Source organism: Lotus japonicus, chromosome 5 (assembly GCF_012489685.1).
Source record: "Lotus japonicus ecotype B-129 chromosome 5, LjGifu_v1.2".
NCBI classification, from domain to species: domain Eukaryota; kingdom Viridiplantae; phylum Streptophyta; class Magnoliopsida; order Fabales; family Fabaceae; genus Lotus; species Lotus japonicus.
In genome coordinates, this window is record NC_080045.1 from 46629596 (window position 1) to 46649112 (window position 19517).

At 43.7% G+C, this 19517-nt stretch overlaps 1 protein-coding gene across 1 annotated transcript in view; it reads left to right on the plus strand.

Annotated features, from left to right (window-relative positions):
* Nucleotides 1-17349, plus strand: part of LOC130719656 (AT-hook motif nuclear-localized protein 20-like) — a 74490-nt gene extending 57141 nt beyond the window's left edge. The window contains exon 2 of the mRNA XM_057570267.1: nt 16137-17349. Coding sequence (XP_057426250.1) covers nt 16137-17047 — 911 coding nt within the window. The 3' untranslated portion in view covers nt 17048-17349. The remainder of the gene's footprint in view (nt 1-16136) is intronic.
* Nucleotides 17350-19517: the final 2168 nt, after the last annotated feature.

The window sequence follows — 19517 nt, forward strand, 5'->3', positions numbered from 1 at the left end:
TTACAGCGGAGATTCCGATCCGAAGGATCATCTTCTGTTTTCAATACGAAGATGGTGATAATTGCGGCATCAGATGTGGTGAAGTGCAGGATGTTTCCATCGACGTTCAAATCGACGGCGATGGCGTGGTTCACAACTTTGCCGCGCGGATCGATTTCAAATTTCAGAGACTTCTCATCCAAGTTTCTAGTGCAATTCTCGGCGAATAAGAATCAGCCGGTGACGATCAATGACCTATATAATATTCGCCAGCAAGAAGGAGAGTCACTGAAAGAGTACATGGCAAGGTACAGCGCAGCGTCGGTCAAGGTTGAGGACGAGGAGCCTCGAGCTTGTGCTCTAGCATTTAAAAACGGTTTGCTACCGGAGGGTTGAACAGCAAATTGACACGTTAGCCGGCGCGTTCGATGGAGGAGATGCGTGCTCGCGCCAGCACTTATATTCTTGATGAGGAGGACGACGCTTTCAAAAGAAAGCGCGCGAAGTTGGAAAAGGGCGACACGTCGCCCAAGCGCGCGCGAAAAAAGATAAGAATGGAGAAGATAAGGGGATGGCAAGCAGCAAAGGCAAGATAAAGGGAAGGCGGCATTGAGGCCGACCAAGGAACAGTTGTATCCACGGCGTGATGATTATGAACAACGCCGGCCATGGCAATCCAAGTCCCATCGCCAGCGGGAGGAAGCTGACATGGTAATGAATACTGAATTAACGGATATGCTCCGCGGGGCGAGGGGCGCAAATCTAGTGGATGAGCCAGAGGCCCTAAGTATCAATCACGGGACGCCAATCCCAAGAAGTGGTGTGAATTCCATCGGTCCGCCGGGCACGGCACAGACGACTGCTGGACTTTGCAGCGGGAAATTGATAAGTTGATTCGGGCGGGATATCAAGGAAATCGCCAAGGCCAGTGGCGCAACAACGGCGATCACAACAAAACGCATAAGCGAGAAGAGGAGCGAGTGGACACTAAGGGCAAGAAAAAGCAAGAATCAGCGGCTATCGCCACAAGAGGAGCTGATGACACGTTCGCTCAACACTCAGGACCGCCCGTCGGGACCATAAACACCATCGCTGGGGGATTTGGCGCGGTGGCGACACCCATGCGGCGCGGAAACGCCATGTTCGTGCGGTTAATTCTGTTCATGAGGTCGCTTTTGGATTCGTACACCCTGACAGAACAATCTCGATGGCAGACTTTGAGGGGATAAAGCCTCATAAGGATGACCCGATCGTAGTGCAGTTAAGGATGAACAGTTTCAACGTTAGAAGGGTACTCCTGGATCAGGGTAGTTCGGCTGATATTATCTATGGTGATGCATTCGACAAGTTGGGACTAACTGACAAGATCTGACTCCAGATGCGGGAACCTTGGTAGGTTTCGCGGGGGAGCAAGTAATGGTGCGAGGATACATTGATCTAGACACAATATCGGGGAAGATGAGTGTGCCAGGGTTTTGAAGGTAAGGTATCTGGTTCTCCAGGTGGTGGCATCTTACAATGTCATTATTGGGCGAAATACATTGAATCGCCTTTGTGCTGTAATTTCAACAGCCCATTTGGCGGTCAAGTATCCGCTAAGCAGTGGGAAAGGTTGGAAAGCTGAAGGTGGACCAGAAGATGGCAAGGGAGTGTTACAATAATTGCCTTAACTTGTACGGCAAGAAGAGTGCGTTGGTCGGTCATAGATGTTATGAAATTGAAGCTTCGGATGAAAATCTTGACCCACGTGGCGAGGGGCGGGTAAACAGGCCCACGCAATTGAGGACACGAAGGCGCTGAAGTTTGGCGATCGCACTTTGAAGATTGGGACCAGACTGACGGAAGAGCAGGAGACGCGCCTGACAAAGCTGCTTGGGGAGAACTTAGATTTGTTTGCTTGGAGCTGCAAAGACATGCCTGGAATTGATCCAAACTTCATCTGCCATCGATTAGCATTGAATCCAAGTGTCAAGCCAGTTTCACAACTCAGGCGGCGCTTGGGAGGAGACAAGGGAAAGGCGGTTCAACAGGAAGTTGACAAGTTGCTGGCGGCAGAGTTCATCAGGGAAGTGAAGTATCCGACGTGGTTGGCGAACGTCGTAATGGTGAAGAAGGCGAACGGGAAGTGGCTAATGTGTGTAGATTACACAGATTTAAACAAAGCATGTCCAAAAGATTCGTATCCCCTTCCCAGCATTGATAGCCTCGTTGATGGTGCCTCGGGCAACGAACTGCTTAGCTTGATGGATGCTTATTCTGGCTATCATCAAATCCGCATGCACCCGGCAGACGAGGACAAAACGGCTTTCATGACTGCCAGAGTCAATTATTGCTATCGCACCATGCCGTTTGGACTAAAGAACGCTGGGGCGACCTACCAAAGATTGATGGATAGGGTTTTTGCTGGGCAGGTGGGGAGAAACATGGAAGTTTACGTCGATGATATGATCGTTAAGTCAGTACGTGGTTTGGATCATCATCAAGATCTGGAAGAAGCATTCGGCGAGATCAGGAAGCACAATATGCGCCTTAACCCGGAGAAGTGCTCTTTTGGTGTTCAGGGTGGCAAGTTTTTGGGATTCATGATCACATCCAGGGGAATAGAGATAAACCCGGACAAATGCAAGGCGATTCAGCAGATGAAAAATCCCTCTAATGTGAAAGAAGTCCAACGTTTAACCGGGCGAATAGCAGCTCTATCTCGTTTTCTCCCTAAGTCTGGCGATAGATTTTCCCATTTTTCAAGTGTCTTCAAAAAAATGCTGCATTCGAGTGGACAGCGGAGTGTGAGGAAGCTTTTGTTCGCCTCAAAGAACTCCTGTCATCACCGCCGATTTTGTCAAAACCAATGCAGGGGCACCCGCTGCACTTGTATTTTGCTGTGAGTGATAGTGCTCTGAGTTCTGTGATATTGCAGGAGGGGGATGGCGAACATCGAGTTATTTATTTCGTTAGCCACACACTCCAGGGCGCAGAGGTCAGATACAAGAAAATCGAGAAGGCAGCATTGGCGGTCCTCGTCACCGCCCGGCGGTTAAGACCTTACTTTCAGAGTTTTCCAGTAAGGGTGCGAACGGATTTACCCCTGAGACAAGTGTTGCAAAAACCGGATATGTCAGGCATATTGGTCGCCTGGTCGGTTGAATTGTCCGAATATGGTTTGCAATATGATAAACGAGGCAAGGTTGGCGCACAGTCGCTGGCTGATTTTGTGGTGGAATTGACCCCAGATCGGTTTGAAAGAGTAGACACTCAGTGGACTCTCTTTGTAGATGGATCCTCCAATAGCAGTGGCAGTGGCACGGGAGTAACGTTGGAAGGACCAGGAGATCTAGTACTGGAACAATCGCTGAAATTCGAGTTCAAGGCCACAAACAACCAGGCAGAGTATGAGGCTCTCATCGCCGGGTTGAAGTTGGCGCGTGAAGTAAAGATTGGAAGCTTGTTGATAAGAACGGACTCGCAGTTGGTGGAGAACCAAGTGAAGGGCACTTTCCAGGTCAAAGACCCTAATCTGATCAAGTACCTAGAGCGAGTGCGATATTTGATGACACTTTTTCAAGAGGTTGTGGTGGAATATGTTCCTCGGACTGAAAACCAGCGGGCGGACGCGTTGGCCAAATTGGCGAGCACGCGGAAGCCCGGCAACAATAGAAGTGTGATTCAGGAAACGCTGGCGTTCCCCAGCATTGAAGGCGAGCTCATGGCATGCGTGGACAGGGGAGCGACGTGGATGGGACCTATATTGTCCATCTTAGCGGGGGACCCAGCGGAAGTGGAGCAATGCACGAAGGAACAACGGCGAGAGGCGAGCCACTATACTCTCATCGACGGACATTTGTATCGCCGTGGTTTTTCGGCGCCATTGCTAAAATGCGTACCGCCAGAAAAATACGAGGCGATAATGTCTGAGGTGCACGAGGGAATGTGCGCAAGCCACATTGGGGGGAGATCTTTGGCTTGCAAGGTGTTGAGGGCGGGATTCTACTGGCCCACCCTCAGGAAAGACTGCATGGACTTTGTGAAAAAATGCAAAAAATGTCAAGTGTTTGCTGATTTATCTAAGGCACGCCAAAGGAGCTGGTAACGATGAGCGCCCCATGGCCCTTCGCCATGTGGGGGTGGATCTAGTAGGGCCTTTTCCGATCGCCAGGTCGCAAATGAAGTTTATATTGGTAGCGGTGGATTATTTCACTAAATGGATTGAGGCCGAGCCCCTGGCCAAAATAACCTCTGCGAAGATAGTCAACTTTTACTGGAAGCGAATTGTTTGCAGGTTCGGGATCCCAAGGGCGATCGTATCCGACAACGGGACCCAGTTTTCAAGCAACCAAACTAGAGAATTTTGCAGGGAAATGGGCATACAGATGAGGTTTGCCTCTGTGGAGCATCCGCAAGCAAACGGGCAAGTGGAATATGCAAACAGGGTAATCCTGCGTGGATTAAGCGACGGCTCAAGGAGGCTAAGGGAGCCTGGCTGGAGGAACTCCCGGTGGTGCTATGGTCATACAACACCACTGTGCAATCCACTACAAGGGAAACCCCCTTTAGAATGACCTATGGGGTTGATGCTATGTTGCCAGCGGAGATTGACAACTTCACATGGCGAACCGAGCCAGATTTTGAAGGGGAGAATCAAGCCAATATGGCGGCGGAGTTGGACCTTTTGTCGGAAACGCGTGACGAGGCGCACATTCGAGAAACAGCGATGAAGCAGCGTGTGGCGGCAAAGTTCAACAGCAGGGTTCGCGTCCGAGATATGCAGGTCGGCGACCTGGTCCTCAAGTGGCGATCGGGAGCCTCGGGAAACAAGCTCACGCCTAACTGGGAAGGCCCTACCGCATTATTAAAGTTCTTGGTAATGAGGCCTATCACTTAGAAGAGCTTGATGGAAGGCGGCTACCTCGGTCGTTCAATGGTTTGAGCTTGCGTTACTATTATAGTTGATCGCAGGCGAGAAAGCGAACAAGGCGGAGTCGCCGGAGCCAGATATCTTTGAAATTTTCTGAAAAGTGTTTTCAAATTCTCCAATGTATTGCAATAACAAAGCATGCTCTTTTTTCTCCGAAAGGAGTTTTTTAATGAGGCGCTCCATCAATAAATAAAACGAAAATTCACGAAATTCGTGTCCAAAAATTCCAGGGATTCCCTGACGATCGGAATTGCCGATCGACATAAAGAATTACGGCGATCACTAAGTGGGACAGGCTTGATCCCCAAAGGGGCCTGCTGGAACCCTGAAGGTGGCGGCGATTCCACAAATGGCCTTTGACGCCTGGGAATCACCCCCCGGAAAGTCTGACGTGATCTCCGGTGCCGTAAACGATGTGCTGGATAAGTCTCGCCAGAATGCGACGAGCACCGTTAACTAGGCAAAAGTCTAGGGACTCCCAAATGGCCATTGGGATCCAAGCATTGTAAGCCCGAGCGGGCAAAGCCCCGAGCGAAGCCCTCGAGAATGGAGGCCGTTTCTTCCTTTGGGGGAAACGTCTAAAGTCTTGGTGGTGGAATACCAAGCAACAAGTCCTAGTTAAAATTAATGCACGAAGTCGTTAGGCGTAATTCAATCATATGACGCGTGAAAAAATAGCGCAAGATATAAGGTCGGCGAATGAATAAGGTGGAAGGCGAGTGCTTGGACATTCAGGATGTTGAGTATTTTATTACTCCGGCGTGGTGGGGCGTTAAGCTATGAAATTCATTCATGGAATTCATTCTTAAATTTTTTGAGCAATAAGAAGGCGGCGACCAAAAAATGTACGGCGAAAGTATTCCAACATGATTTACAAAATATCCAACGGCGATATGAAAAGCTATGGCGAAGGGTTGCTTAAACATAGATGAATGGCGGAAAAGTACACTACAAAGGGACAGTAAAAGCTAAATGACTTAAAATTACATTATTCATTGTTTTCTTCTTCTTCCTCTTCCTCTTCTTCTTCAGTCGCTGTCCAGAGGTGTTGGTCAATCAGGGGAGGATCGTCAGGACCAACCAGTCCTTCAGCGGTTATCTCTTTCATTACTCCCATGGCGCTAAAGTCAAAGTTCGGGTACAAATGTTGGGCCTGATCTTTGGCGAGGTAGAAACCGCGCTCGCGGTTGTCAAGGGCAATGTCAGCAGCTTGTTCCCTCGCCTCAGTGGCTTTGGCTTTCTCCGTCGCCAGCTCTTCCTCGAGCACTTTGATTTTTGCCAGTTGGGAAGCAATCTCGGCATCTTTCATGGCGAGGGCCTCGGCGTGAGCGCCGGTCGTTTTCTTGATTTCCTCAGATGTGGCCTGCATCACCGCCTCCATGTCAGACCTCGCCAGGGCCAGGGACTCGGCGGACTTTTTCTCTTGCTCCGCCAGCGCCTTCTTCACTAACTCCAGCTCAGCGCGCAATGTTGCGAGCTCCGACTCCTTAGCAACCAGCGCTTCGCCGCTGGCGATCAGGTCCTTCTCAGTTTTCTCTTTTTCCTTTTTGCAAGCTTGAAGACTTGCATCAAGGTCATCCGCTTCTTCCTTCATCAACGCCAGCTGATCCTCCAGTTCGCCGATTTTAATTCCCGCCGAGCCAATCAACTTGTCGGTTAGAACTTTGTCTTTTCCTGCCTGCGTCGCCAGTTTGTTGAAGCGCTTTTCCCAAGCAGCGGCGGCTTCTTGATGTTGAGCGCTCTCGGCCTTCAACCGCTCGGCTTCGGCAGTGGCGGCGTTGAACTTCTCAAACGCATGGGCAAAGATGCACCCAGCGCGCAGGAGACAAGCAAGAGTTTCCTCCTTGGTTTCATTAATGCCCCGACTCAAGACTTCTTTCTCTATGATTTCACGGTTGAGGCCGGTAAGCAAGAATTCGGAAGGTTCAATGGCGTTGGGAAGCATGTCGAAGTAGTTGGAGGAACCGCTCTCTTTACCAGGAGCTCGCTCGATCTGGGTAGCGGCGACATCAGAAGATCCCTCTTCGCGGCGAGGTGGAGAAGACGCGGGGCACCCATCATCTGTTGGGGGTGGGCTAGGAGGTGCGTCCTGGCGAGGGGGTCTGGGGGGTTTTATTTTCTTTCATGTTCTCCCCGGCAGGAGCATCAGACGACGCCATGGCTGTTGTGGCATTAGCGGTGGCAGATTTCTCAACGGCTGAGGGTTGGGAGATGTTGGCGGTTGTGTCAGCAGTTGGCGACTGATCAGCAGGGGTAGTTGTAGCACCGGCAGAGGTAGTTGTAGCGCCGGTGGAGGCAGCTGTAGCGCCAATAGTAGTGGACTTGGCGGCGGGTGCTCCTGGACCACGTCCGCGGTAGTAGATTTGGGGGCCGGGACAGTGATTGTCTCGGTAGCTGTGGCGGCGGAGGCTTTAGCAACACTTTTGCCTTTAGACGCAGCGGCAGTGGTGGGCTGAGCGCCAGGGTTGGAAGGGCCGGCGACGGAGGAGGCTTTGACCAATTTTCTCCTCTTAGGGGCTTTGGCACCCTCACCTTGGTTCTCGGCGCCGCCCCGCTTTTTCACGTCGCCCTCAGCATTGAACTTTGGGGAAAAGCGAGCCATTCTCCTCTCGCGGGCTTTCAGGAGTTCGGCGTTTGTGAAGTTCATATCTTCTGCAACAATGAAAAAACATCAGTAACAACATAAGAGGCGAGAAAGAAAATGTCGATAATAGAAGTAAGCCATGGACGACCTAAGCATTTGGGAGTCCTTGAGGAGCCAGCGCCCTCAAGGACTGTTGAGCAGTCAAGGATGGGGAGTGGGGCAAGGAGATTCAGAAAAGCTTTGTCGTTGGCGGACAAGGATTCCTCGGAAGGATCAGTAATCCCATTGGGCTTTTCCGTCCAGTAAAGAGGGAAAAGGGCGGTCCCGTCCCTAAGGGTGAAGGCCTCCGGATAGGCGGGGTGAACCGCCACGCGAAAGTACTTCCGTGCGAAGGAGGTCTTCGCGTTACTTTTGTGGGGATTCAGGCACTTCCGGCCGGCCCGGGCCTTTAAGGAAATCCATTCTTTGTTTTTGATGGATTTGGGGTCAACATCGTAGAGGTAGAAGAAACTGGTGGGGGATGGGGCGATGCCAACCGCGGCGCATAAGATTTCAAAGCATCGAATGAAGGCCCAAGCGTTGGGGTGAAGTTGGCAGGGCGCCGCATTGATGTCGCGGAGGACGGTTTGGACAAAAGGCGAAAAAGGGAGCCTGATTCCAAGCTCGCTAAACATGTATTCGTACGCAAAGAAAAAGTGAGATCTCTTTACATCGCCGTCTAGCTTGTGAGCCCAGGGGCGGTCCTCAGGAAGGCAAATCCAGATCCTGAGTTTGGCGTTAAACTCGTCATCATTGGACAAGCCACCCAAGGAACCCACGAATTCCACAATGAGGTTGCTATCTTGGAAGATGGAAGGTTGGTCTATGGCCTCATGTTTGGGGGCTACTTGGACTGGAAGGGGCAGAGTGGCGAAGGTTTTTAGCCGGTAAGCAGGGATCTCCGGGACCTCTAAACGGAGGCCGCCGGCTGCGGTGGAATCAGGGTCGCTTTCGGAGGAGGAAGTGGAGTGATTAGGGGAGGTAGGGTTTGAAGCCATTTTAGAAACCAGCGAAGTGAAAGACAGGAGAAGATGAGTATGTATATGATGCAAAGATAAGGGCAGTAAGACTCACCGGAGTAAGATGTGAAGAGTGGGTAGCGGAAGGGGTGATAAGCGATGGCTCCGGAACGGAAGTTGGCAGAAGGAGTCTGGTAAGCGATTATGGAGGTAAAGAGGGGTTTCGGAAAGGGATGATTGTAGGGAAGAAGGGTTTTATAGGGAAAGGGGGGAGTCTGGAAGGGTGACGCGTGTTGGACGCGTGTGGAAGGTTGGAAGTCATGATGGTTTTTGGGGAAGTGGGTTGCGTGTAATGGAGAGTTATTGCGCACGATGGGACGGTTATGAAAAGTGAAGTAACGTTTCCGGAGAAAGAGGGAAATTGATGTAATTGACGCATCACGTGGGGCAGTTGAGGATTCGAAGGGTTTTTGAAATAGGGGAAAGCGCGAAAGGCCTCGCCACTATAATAGCCAAACATCATCGCCCGATAGGTGATACCAGCAACAAAGTTTAGTCGCTCGCCGGGAATACTGCCAATCAACGTTTGGGTGATCGGCACGTGACCAATGCCTGCCACCTTTCCCGCCGGTAGACGATCATGCACCTGTTCCAGCTGACCGCCAGTACGGAGCGATCGCTCTCGCCGCTTGTGGACTTGTGGACTTGTCGGCTCAGGTCGCTCGCCGCTTGGGGACTTGTGGACTTGTCAGCTCAGGTTGCTCGCCAAGTCAGTGGACTGGATGACTAAAGATGCTAGTTTCATTTTGCTCACGCCATGTTGGCGACGTAGTTTGATTTTCTTTTCTTAAGCCATGTTGGCAGCTCAAATCCCAGTGTGTTATAGGACATATGTAAAGGCATTTAAAAGACACACTTAGCTCTCATACTTCAAGCTCAGTGTCTTGTGGACTAGTGGACTGGGCGAGCCCCTAGAGGGGCAACGCCTAGCATGTAGCCCGCCCCGGGGCAGGGCTCTAACCTTAAGATGGGCCTTGGCTTCGGAGGCCCAATTGGCCCAAGAGATAGTGCCCAAACTCTATAAATAGGGGGGAGTTACCAATTGTGGGGGACTTTGGCTCATTGGATGAAATCATACATGAAATTCAGCATTCTCTCTCTCATTCTCATTCTCTCTCTAGCACAATTCTCCACTCTCTAGGTACTATACCTTTCTTCAATGTTCATTGCTAGAACAAATATATATATATATATATATTAAAGTAAATGACACAAATAATTATCATCAACACTAGTGTTGTCCCTGAATGATAGCTCAAACGATAAGAGATAGGGACATATGGGTTGGGTGGGGGAGGTCTAGGGATCAATTCCAGTAAGGAGCAATTTATCATTCCGATGTACCAAAAAAAATCAACACTGGTGTTCAATCTGCCAAAGGATTTTATAGTGTAATTATTGTTGATTATTTCAGTTTTCATTATATATATAAAGATGTATAATAGGGTTAATCCTTAAATAGGTCCCTGTCTTATCATTTGAACTAGGTCCGTCCCCGGAAAATTTTCAGCAAAAGATCCTCTTATGTAAATCGTCTGGAGCAAGTCCTCGCCTAAACCCGGAGCTCCGGCGAGTGAAGAAATGACATGCTGAGAGGATTATATGTGCTTACGTGGATTTTATTTTTACAAAATTAAAATATTAAATAACACGTCAGAAAATTTAATCCAATTAACAAAAAATAAAACCTATTAACAATCTAACCATAATTTGATTAACAAAATCAATTCCCCCCCCCCCTCCAAAATAACAAAAAACAGAACACTCAAGAATCATCATCAAAACATCCCCAAAACCAAATTATATATGAACAATTTTTGATATATTTGAAAAAATTTCCCCCGTTTTTTCCTTTTCCTCTCCTTTTAATCATCATTATTATAATTTTAGCGTGAGGATTGATTAACAACCAGTAAAGCAATATCATGATTTCGTACCACCACCATTTGAGGCAAACCGAAATGCAGCTCGGAATCACCAGATTGAAAATCGTTTCCAACCTTTGAAGCAAGAAGAAGAAATTCCAATCCATGTTTACTCGTGAATTCCTGAAACCCTGATGTAGATAATCAATGAAATAACGTGATTGAAATTTGTACAAACAAAAACCACCCTCAACCTTCATCTTATTCCTCCCAATAAATCAGTAACGTATGGCTCGTTTGGGCAACCCATGAACACGATGGAGCAATTCTGGAGATGTGCGCAAATATGAAAGGACCTAGAACAAGTTGCTTAGGGACAAAAAGGCAAAGATGATTCACAGATCGAGGTTCAGATCTAGAAATCGTGTGTGGATCTGGGCGGTGGAGGACAAAAGTTGTGGCATGGGCATGTAGGCGCGGGTTTCCGTGGTTCTGGGTTTCTGATTTGTTGAGAGAAAGAAGATGAAGGGTGAGGGAGGTTGGAGATGCCTCGATTTTCTTAGAGATAGAAGGAAAAACAGTGAAAGCAGAGCATGTGTGGGTGATGCAATCTTGAGCTTAGAGAAAGAAGGAAGAGGACAAAAAAAATTGGGGGTGGGGGAGGGAGGGAGAAATATTCGTGGGTGAGTTGAGAGATTAATTGATGAATTGAAGAAGAAGAAGAATGTGGATGGGTGCATATGCTTTTCTAGGTTATGGTTTGATTTTCTAGAGTTACTGGTTGAAGGTTGAGTGGTGAAGGTGATGACCGTTTCAGAGTTTTAGTTTTTGGGTGAAGAAGAAGATGAAGTGAAAATGAGTTTTGTTTTTTATTTTATGTTTCTCGATTTTGTTCTATGAATCTGATGGTGTTTTGGTAATGAAGTTTGAGTGCTAAAGGTGATGAGAGTTTTAGAGTTTTGATTTTGGGGTGAAGAAGATTTAGGTTTTTTTATTTGGGGGGAAATTGAATTTGTTAATTAGATTAGGGTTAGATTTGTTAATAGGTTTTATTTTACTTAATTGGGTTAAACTTTGTAACCTGCTATTTAACATATTTTCTTAAAAACCCACGTAAGCACATTTAATCCACAGAGCTCCGGCGAGAACTTGCTTCAGACGATTTACATATAAGAGGAGCTTTTGCTAAAAAAGTCTAGGGAAGGACCTAGTTCAGACGGCGAGACGAAGACATGAACCAATTTGAGGATTAACCCTATAAAATATGTTATAACCATGCTTCCAAACTCTCGCTTGGCCCAGTGGTAAGTTGCCTTGACTTATACATACATGGAACAAGTTCAAATTCAGTCTAGGCACATCTTAAATTTTTTTTTTGCAACAGGAAAAAATTGTTAACTCGCCGGTCCAACCGAAAAACAATCGAGATGTCAGTTTAACCACTAAACCGATTGAGCCATACTGGTTCCCACCAGTTCCAGTGAACATTAGATCTAATGAGAGGCTTGTACTGGTCAGGGGGCGGAGTCCATGCCCAACCGGTCAGACCGAACCGAGTTTTAAAACTATGGTGTAATGTGAATGGATATCGTCTTTTGTTTAAGTGAGTGTTAAACTTATGATACCTCTATTTCAACATAATAGCGACCTAAAATGTAATCTAATTGAAATAGGCAAACACACTCATTATACTATGCAACTTTATAAAGACCTTCAGAGCAAGAACTCAAGTGAGGAAATATCTAAGACAAAGAAGCTTTGAAAAACGCTCAATAAATTCGAACTATGTGCAAGCCCTAAATGGAAAACATCAAAATTTGCACCAAGATGACAAAGTTGTTGGTGTTTACTCATACTTTTTATAAACATAAGAGAATTCACAAAGCAATTTGGGAACATGAATCGAGTCCACTTGGTTTCTTTAAGTGGAAATGTTTGGTCGCAAATTTGAGATTTGCAGAAAGTAGAACATTATGTTGTTGGATTTTTGATAGGATAGGGAACTTGAGTTCTTAGTAAAAACGTGATGAAACGAGAAGGAAAATGAAAGCGAAAGTGGACAAGAGCAAATTGGAAGAGAAAACAAAATGTAAAGCAAATTGAAAGAAAGATGAAAATTACTTAGGAAAAAGTACTCTAAGTGCACCCTTATTATTGTTTGTCACTTTGTAGATGAATTTAGCTTTTAGGGATTTTTTGGCCGACCAAAAGGCGTACACACCTGCCATAAGAATAACCTGAATGACTCGGGAAGAAGCACCTTGTCTTGGATAGCATTCGATCGGCCATCAAAAGACCGAGACATAAATGAAATAAGATGAGACAAACCAAAGGTTGTCTTGTGATTGGAAGTTCCACTTGAAGAACTTCCCACAACCTTGCAGACACAACCACATCATGAACTCCGAGCCTATAAATACAAGTTCTACTGTTCATTTACATAACATGCTTTTGATTCAAGCATTGATTGCTCTTTGCGTATGTATTTTAGTGCAATAAATTTTTGGCGCCGTTTCCGGGGACTAAGTCTAAATATTTGATTTTAAGAGATTCTTTGACTTAGGCTTTTACTGTTTTTCCGCCCCCCCCCCCCTTCGTAACCTTTTATGTTCGTAGGTCTCCAAGGTTGTGTTATTCATCACACAGTCGTGTTAAGTTCTTTGTCACCTTTTGGCATTCATGGCGTCATGTCAACTTTTGGTGACGCATGTAAATATCTCTCTCATAAAGAGAGAAGAGAGGATGCCCCGTTTGAGTAATAAACTCATAGCTTCGCTTAAAATGAAAAACATTTACTCAAAGGTGGTGCCTCATAAATTACTTTCAAATTTTGGAAAGAAAAGAGTACACCCCATTTCATTTTTAAAGACAATATGTTACTTGGAGGGAGATGGCTCGTATTTTATCATAATCATCGTCATATTTGCATTTTGTCAGCTGTTGATCGTTTGAACTTAACACGCCTAGCTCACAAGCAACTCCACATCTGGCAAGCGAATCCACGTCTGGCGAGTGACCCTTTCACTCAACAAGCGATTCCCGTCGTACTAGGATTTATAGCTCAGTTGGTGAGTTGTCTACCCCACACGCATTGTTGGCGAAATTATATGTATTTTCCATGCCATGTTGGTGAGTCATGTATTATAGAGTCTTAGGAAACCTCGCCCCTTTATGGTCGAGTTATGTTTATATGAGATATTTTGCACATAGGCACAGATTCTTGTATTTAGGGTTAGACTCCTCTAGACATTGGTTCACCCTATGTGAACATTGGAGCCGCCTGTGGGGATCCGGTAAAACGTTTCCTACCTCCACAAAAACTCATGGGCAAGAAACGGTGGCTTTTCCAAGCCTTCATTGATTATCCCTTCTAGGTAATCCCAACCGAAGAAAAGATCATTCGCTGCATTATGCTGCATTATGTCACTACTAGCGATAAAAATTTACTTTCATATACTTCACTCATTACATGATTTGGCGACATACATTTAAATATAAATTTTCTCGGTAAATATTTAGCGAGAGATTTCTGCCGTCTTTGATTTTTTTAGTAGTACTATTGTTTGAAATAACAATTATGAAGGATGAGTAGAGTTATTCTTTTAGTTTTTTTTAATTAAGTCAAAATTATAATTCACTTATACAACGTTTATCATTTAAATATCCAATTAAGAATTCATTCATTTTGTGGGAAAGAACATGACAAAACAAGTACAGAAAAACCCAATAAAATATGGAAGGTGAAATGACATTATAAAGTAGAGAAATGATTAGTGGACCTTTCCACTATGCAGAAACCCAGCGGTTATGTAAAGTGAGAAATTATATATATATATATATATATATATATATATATATATATATATAAGTGTTCGTTAGAGCTCCGCCCTCGGGCGAGAATTTAATTTAAATGTTATATTAAATAGAGGTTCTTTTGCTAAAAATAATTCTATGAGAGACTTAGTTCATACAGCGAGATAAAAATAGAGACTAATTTGAGGATTAACCTTCTAAATTATGATGTATTATGATAAAAAAGGTGAAATAAAATGAAAAATTAAGGTTTACTAGATGTGTATACTGTTTGAGTGGAAGATAGAAACATAAAAGAACTAATGAAAATAAAATTAGAAGACAACCAACGAGTAGCATTATTTTGGCATGGAAAGTGGCATATAGTGTTAGCAGCAGAAATCGCTAATGGTTGAAGGCTCACCAATAACATGACTCCTCCTTCCTATATATCGGGCCCCTAGATAACGACGTGCTCCCCACCTTGCTACCCGCACGCGACCCAACAAAACCCTAATTTCCAAGACCCTCTAAAGCAGCGCTTAATTTTTATTAGGAAAATGATTGGTAGATTTATGCATAGTATATACATCTATAAGACACTCAAAACTAGAAAAAAAGAGAATAGAGAGAAAGAAAAACAAATAAAGTGTCCGATGGATATTTAAATATTTATATATACCATCAAAGAGATTTAGTACAGCCGGTAGATAATATTTAGTCTATGATTTGATCTATAAGCGACGCGGATGAGAAAAGATTATTTGTTGGCAGAGACTATTCACTTAACCTCATCTCAATGTCTACTAGTTTTATGACCGTCAAATGTACCTTAGAAAAAAATATCATTCTTAATATTATTTTTCCTTCATTTCCATTATAATGCAACCTTATTCATTCACACTCTAGATTTCCTGGCTTCCATTCCAGTTCATTTTGTTTCTTCTCTCTCATCATTTCCTATTGTTTTACATGTCAAATCTCATATTTTATCTTTTTTTTCTTCTTATATCTCTATTTTTTCTCCGGTTATTTCTATCTCAAGATGAGGTGTGAATAATACATTTTTGCATTACAATACTATAACCATCAAGCAAAGGTTGAAAATGAAAGAAAGATATAAAAAAAGAAGTAAGAAAGAAAAACAATTCAGCTCCCCAAGTCACAGCGCAGCTCACACACACCAGGAAAAGAAAAAACAATACAAAAACATCTCCTCTAGCTCCTTTGTTCTTGTCAAAACCTCTTCTCTTTCTATATCTTATTATTATTGTTCATAGTGTGCTAGCTCCTATTTTGGATTTTAGTTAAATTCTCTCTATCTTTCTCTTTTCTGTGTTTCTGCGCCTCGTATTTTCTCTTTGTGCTTGATTCTGTGAAAGGATTCGAATCTGTTCCATCTTGTGTCCACTGAAATGGCTTCTTCTAAAGAAGTAGCCACAAGAATAAACAAACAAAACAAATAGAAAAGGAGAACACTTGTTGATCGTCTGATCTTGAAAGCTTTCTCTGCAGATGACATAATCAAGCCCTTTCATACCCTTTACTTGATTCCCATCCAGTAATTAACTGGATCTAATTCTCCCGTCTAAGCACCTCTCTTTCCTTTATCCTCTCTAAAAAGTAGTGACTGAGCAGCATCATGTCCTAGGTCTTGAGAGAGCAAGCTAGTAGCCCTTTACTTCTCTTGAGCTTCGTGGGTTTTGACTTTTTTTGTCTCAGGATTACAACAATTGAAACCAAACCAGGAAGAGAAAACCAGCCAAAACCAAAACAAATCTTCGATCTAAACAAGAAGGTAGTAGCATCTCACACATCAATTTGCTTTTTCTCATAAGACACAATTGAGCTTAATTGCTTTCTAGGTCATCATCATCATCAACATAATCATCTCTTGAAGTGTGATATTTTTTCTTTGTATATCTTAATAACTTGAAACTTTGCAGCATCAGGACCAGCACCACAACCAGCAACTCTGGCTAATCCTTGGTGGACAAGCCAGGGAGGGTTCTCTGGGGTTGACCCAGGAACCCATTCACCTGGCTTGAGCAAACGTCACACGGACCTTGTGATCAATGAAAACAGCAGCGGTGGTAATAGAGATGAAGATGAAGATGATAACAGGGAAGATGAGCCAAAAGAAGGTGCAGTTGAGGTTGGAACTCGGAGACCAAGGGGAAGACCACCGGGATCCAAGAACAAGCCAAGACCACCCATCTTTGTAACAAGGGACAGCCCAAACGCCCTGAGGAGTCATGTTATGGAGGTTGCAGGAGGAGCTGATGTCGCAGAAAGCGTGGCCCAGTTTGCGAGGAGGCGCCAGCGTGGGGTTTGTGTGATGAGCGGGAGTGGCTCTGTGGCAAACGTTACCCTGAGACAACCTGCGTCTCCGGGTGCTGTTGTAGCACTCCATGGCAGGTTTGAGATCTTATCCCTAACTGGGGCGTTCCTACCTGGCCCTGCTCCTCCAGGATCCACTGGTCTAACAGTGTATCTTTCTGGAGGACAGGGTCAGGTAGTGGGAGGGAGTGTGGTGGGGTCTCTAGTTGCAGCAGGACCAGTTATGGTCATTGCTGCAACTTTTGCTAATGCAACATATGAGAGGTTGCCACTTGATGATGATGATGAGGGACCTAGTGGGGCCGCTACGGCGGCAAGCGGAGGAGGAAGTGGATCGTCTCCTCCACCTGGAATTGGAATTGGCAGTGGTGGGGGTCATCAACTGCAGGCTGGACTGGTTCCAGATCCATCATCCATGCCGTTGTATAATCTGCCACCAAATCTGTTGTCCAATGGAGGAGGAGGACAAGTGGGGCATGATGCTCTTGCTTGGGCTCATGGAAGAACACCTTACTGAATTAATTGACCTCATGATCATGTGGATGTGTCAAGATTTGAGAGAAGAATATAGAGGTAGAGATCTAATCAAGTGTTCAGATCTGTCTATCTTGTATGATTTGGATTATTGGTGTTGCAAAGTTAGAGGCACTGATTTTATAGTTGTGAAGAACTGTGGAGACAGGAACCATGCTTATTTAATTTTATCTATGTATATGGATTATGAACTTCTTTTTCTCTTTTGTTTCTGTGTTTTGAATAAAAAAGATGATCATGGGCATCTTTTTAATATATTTATGAATAATTTAGTAGTTTGTTTCACTGTCTGCTGTTTTCTCTCCTTTGTAAATCTCTTGGTTGTGTTTTTTTATTTTATTTCATTATTTTATAGATGCACTTCATGGCTATAGTTTTAATATGTTGGGATCAAATGATTAGACTTCATATAGACTTACAAATGAAGTCTGTGTTTTGATAAGGTTAGATTGCGTTTCCAATGCTATCGGTTCAATAACTAGTGGATTGATAGTCCTTAAACATCATCAAGCTACTTCTTCTTCTATCTGGGAAGAAAATATAATCACTGTTAGGGTTTGTGAACACAAACTGCTGCATAGCCATTTTTGGAAAATGATATGTAAACATTGTGAAACAAACATTTAGAATGAGAAAGGAATATAAAAGAAATGAATGTGATAACGATAGAAGAAAGTGCGTGAAAAAAATGAGATATTTGTTGAATGTCTACATTTTGTATATCTGGGTATCTCTCGCAATTTTGCCAATTTAAGTTTACATTGAATAGGGCTGCTGATCTCCTCAGAAATTTTTTATTTAATCAGAAATGCTGCCTTCTTCTTTCTGAACAGAAATTTGGGGTAAGTGAGCATCTTCTTGTAGATTTCTGCTATTTATATCCGTATCCCTAAGCTAAGCATCAAACAGAAGTATAACAATAGCAGTTATGAATGAGTTTGAAAAATCAAAAACAAAAAAGCATCTTCATGTACATTCATTGACTTCTAGAAATGTTGCATTAATATTCTTTTCATTTTTGAAACTCTGAAACCTAAAATACTCTTTTGTCGGTTGTACACCTCAATATTGCAAAACTAATTAATACTAAAGTGCTCACAGGGGTGCAGAATTTTCTAAAGACTTAGTATATTTCAAAGAATCCATTTAATCTTGTTGGAATCTGTCGCTAGCTTACTGTGGGGCAGGTTCGATTCCTTGATTTGTACCTTCATTTATAGTGGTTAAGATTAGAGGGCTTGGGCTGTGTTGTTAGCTACGGGGGTGGTGATTGGGTACTCTTTTTTCTCTCTTGGGTTTTTTCCATTGAGTTTTTCCAAGAGAGGTTTTAACGAGGCTTGATCATGACTTTTCTTTGTGTCGCCCCCTCTTGTACCATTTACCTACAGTGAGAGGGTTGTTCTCATAGTTTCCCAACTTTCAATAATACATCGCTATTTGTTCTAAAAAAAATTAATACTAAAGTGCTATATATAATAATAAGCTTTGCTGTAGCTAGGGGCATCTTCTTCCATAACTTGCCGTTTGTTCTTGTCGAAGAGCTGTCTATATATTCCGGTATGGCTTTCTTCTTTGAATACTGATTTGATCAGGTCCCAGACACTAGTTTATCCCATACCAACATATTATGAGTATGTTAATATAAAATGGAAAATAATTCTTAAAAATATCACATAGTTCAAACATCCAACATACATGAAGAATGAGAAGAAAAAAAAAATGGATGAGATAAAAATTGAGATAAAAAGAAAGCGTCTATGGAATGCCGACACACTATCTGGGTTTCTAAATATCATCTTCATACCCGAAATCTCCCATAAAGTTAATTTCTAAAATTTATAATTTATGTTGAATTTTGATTTACTCATACCTTACTTTCTCTTCCATCTTATATTCACTCTCCTTTTCTTTTATTTTTTACTTCTACTCCTATCACATCACTCATTACATCTCAGGAAACATTATTTCTTGTTTCTTTCTATTTTTTTGCTTATGTCGACGAAACTGAAATATGATTCATTGACTTCATATTCTAGCTCTGTCGACATAAGCATTTAGTGTGGTTTTTAACTGCCGCTAATTTTAAGAGTAAAAAAAAGTTTATATAGTGTGATACGTTTACTGGATTCAGTCTCCAAAATGGTTTAAATGTATGACAATATTGAAAAATCTCCTCGAAATGATTTCATATTCATTTCTGTAAGTTTTTCAAGTTATGAGTTTCACATTATGGGTTAAGGTTATTTGATTTACTTTAACAGTCATTAATTCGAAGAAAAAAAATATGAATAATGTGAAAAAAAAATTATTTACCAAAAAGGGGTAAAAAAAAATCATATTTACCAAACTAGTGTGTTTTTTAGAATAAAGCCACGGAAGCAGGGCCACCATTATAAACCGTGGTCTAAAGTCGGACAATGCAACGGTTTCTGTACATGTGGCCTAAACACCGG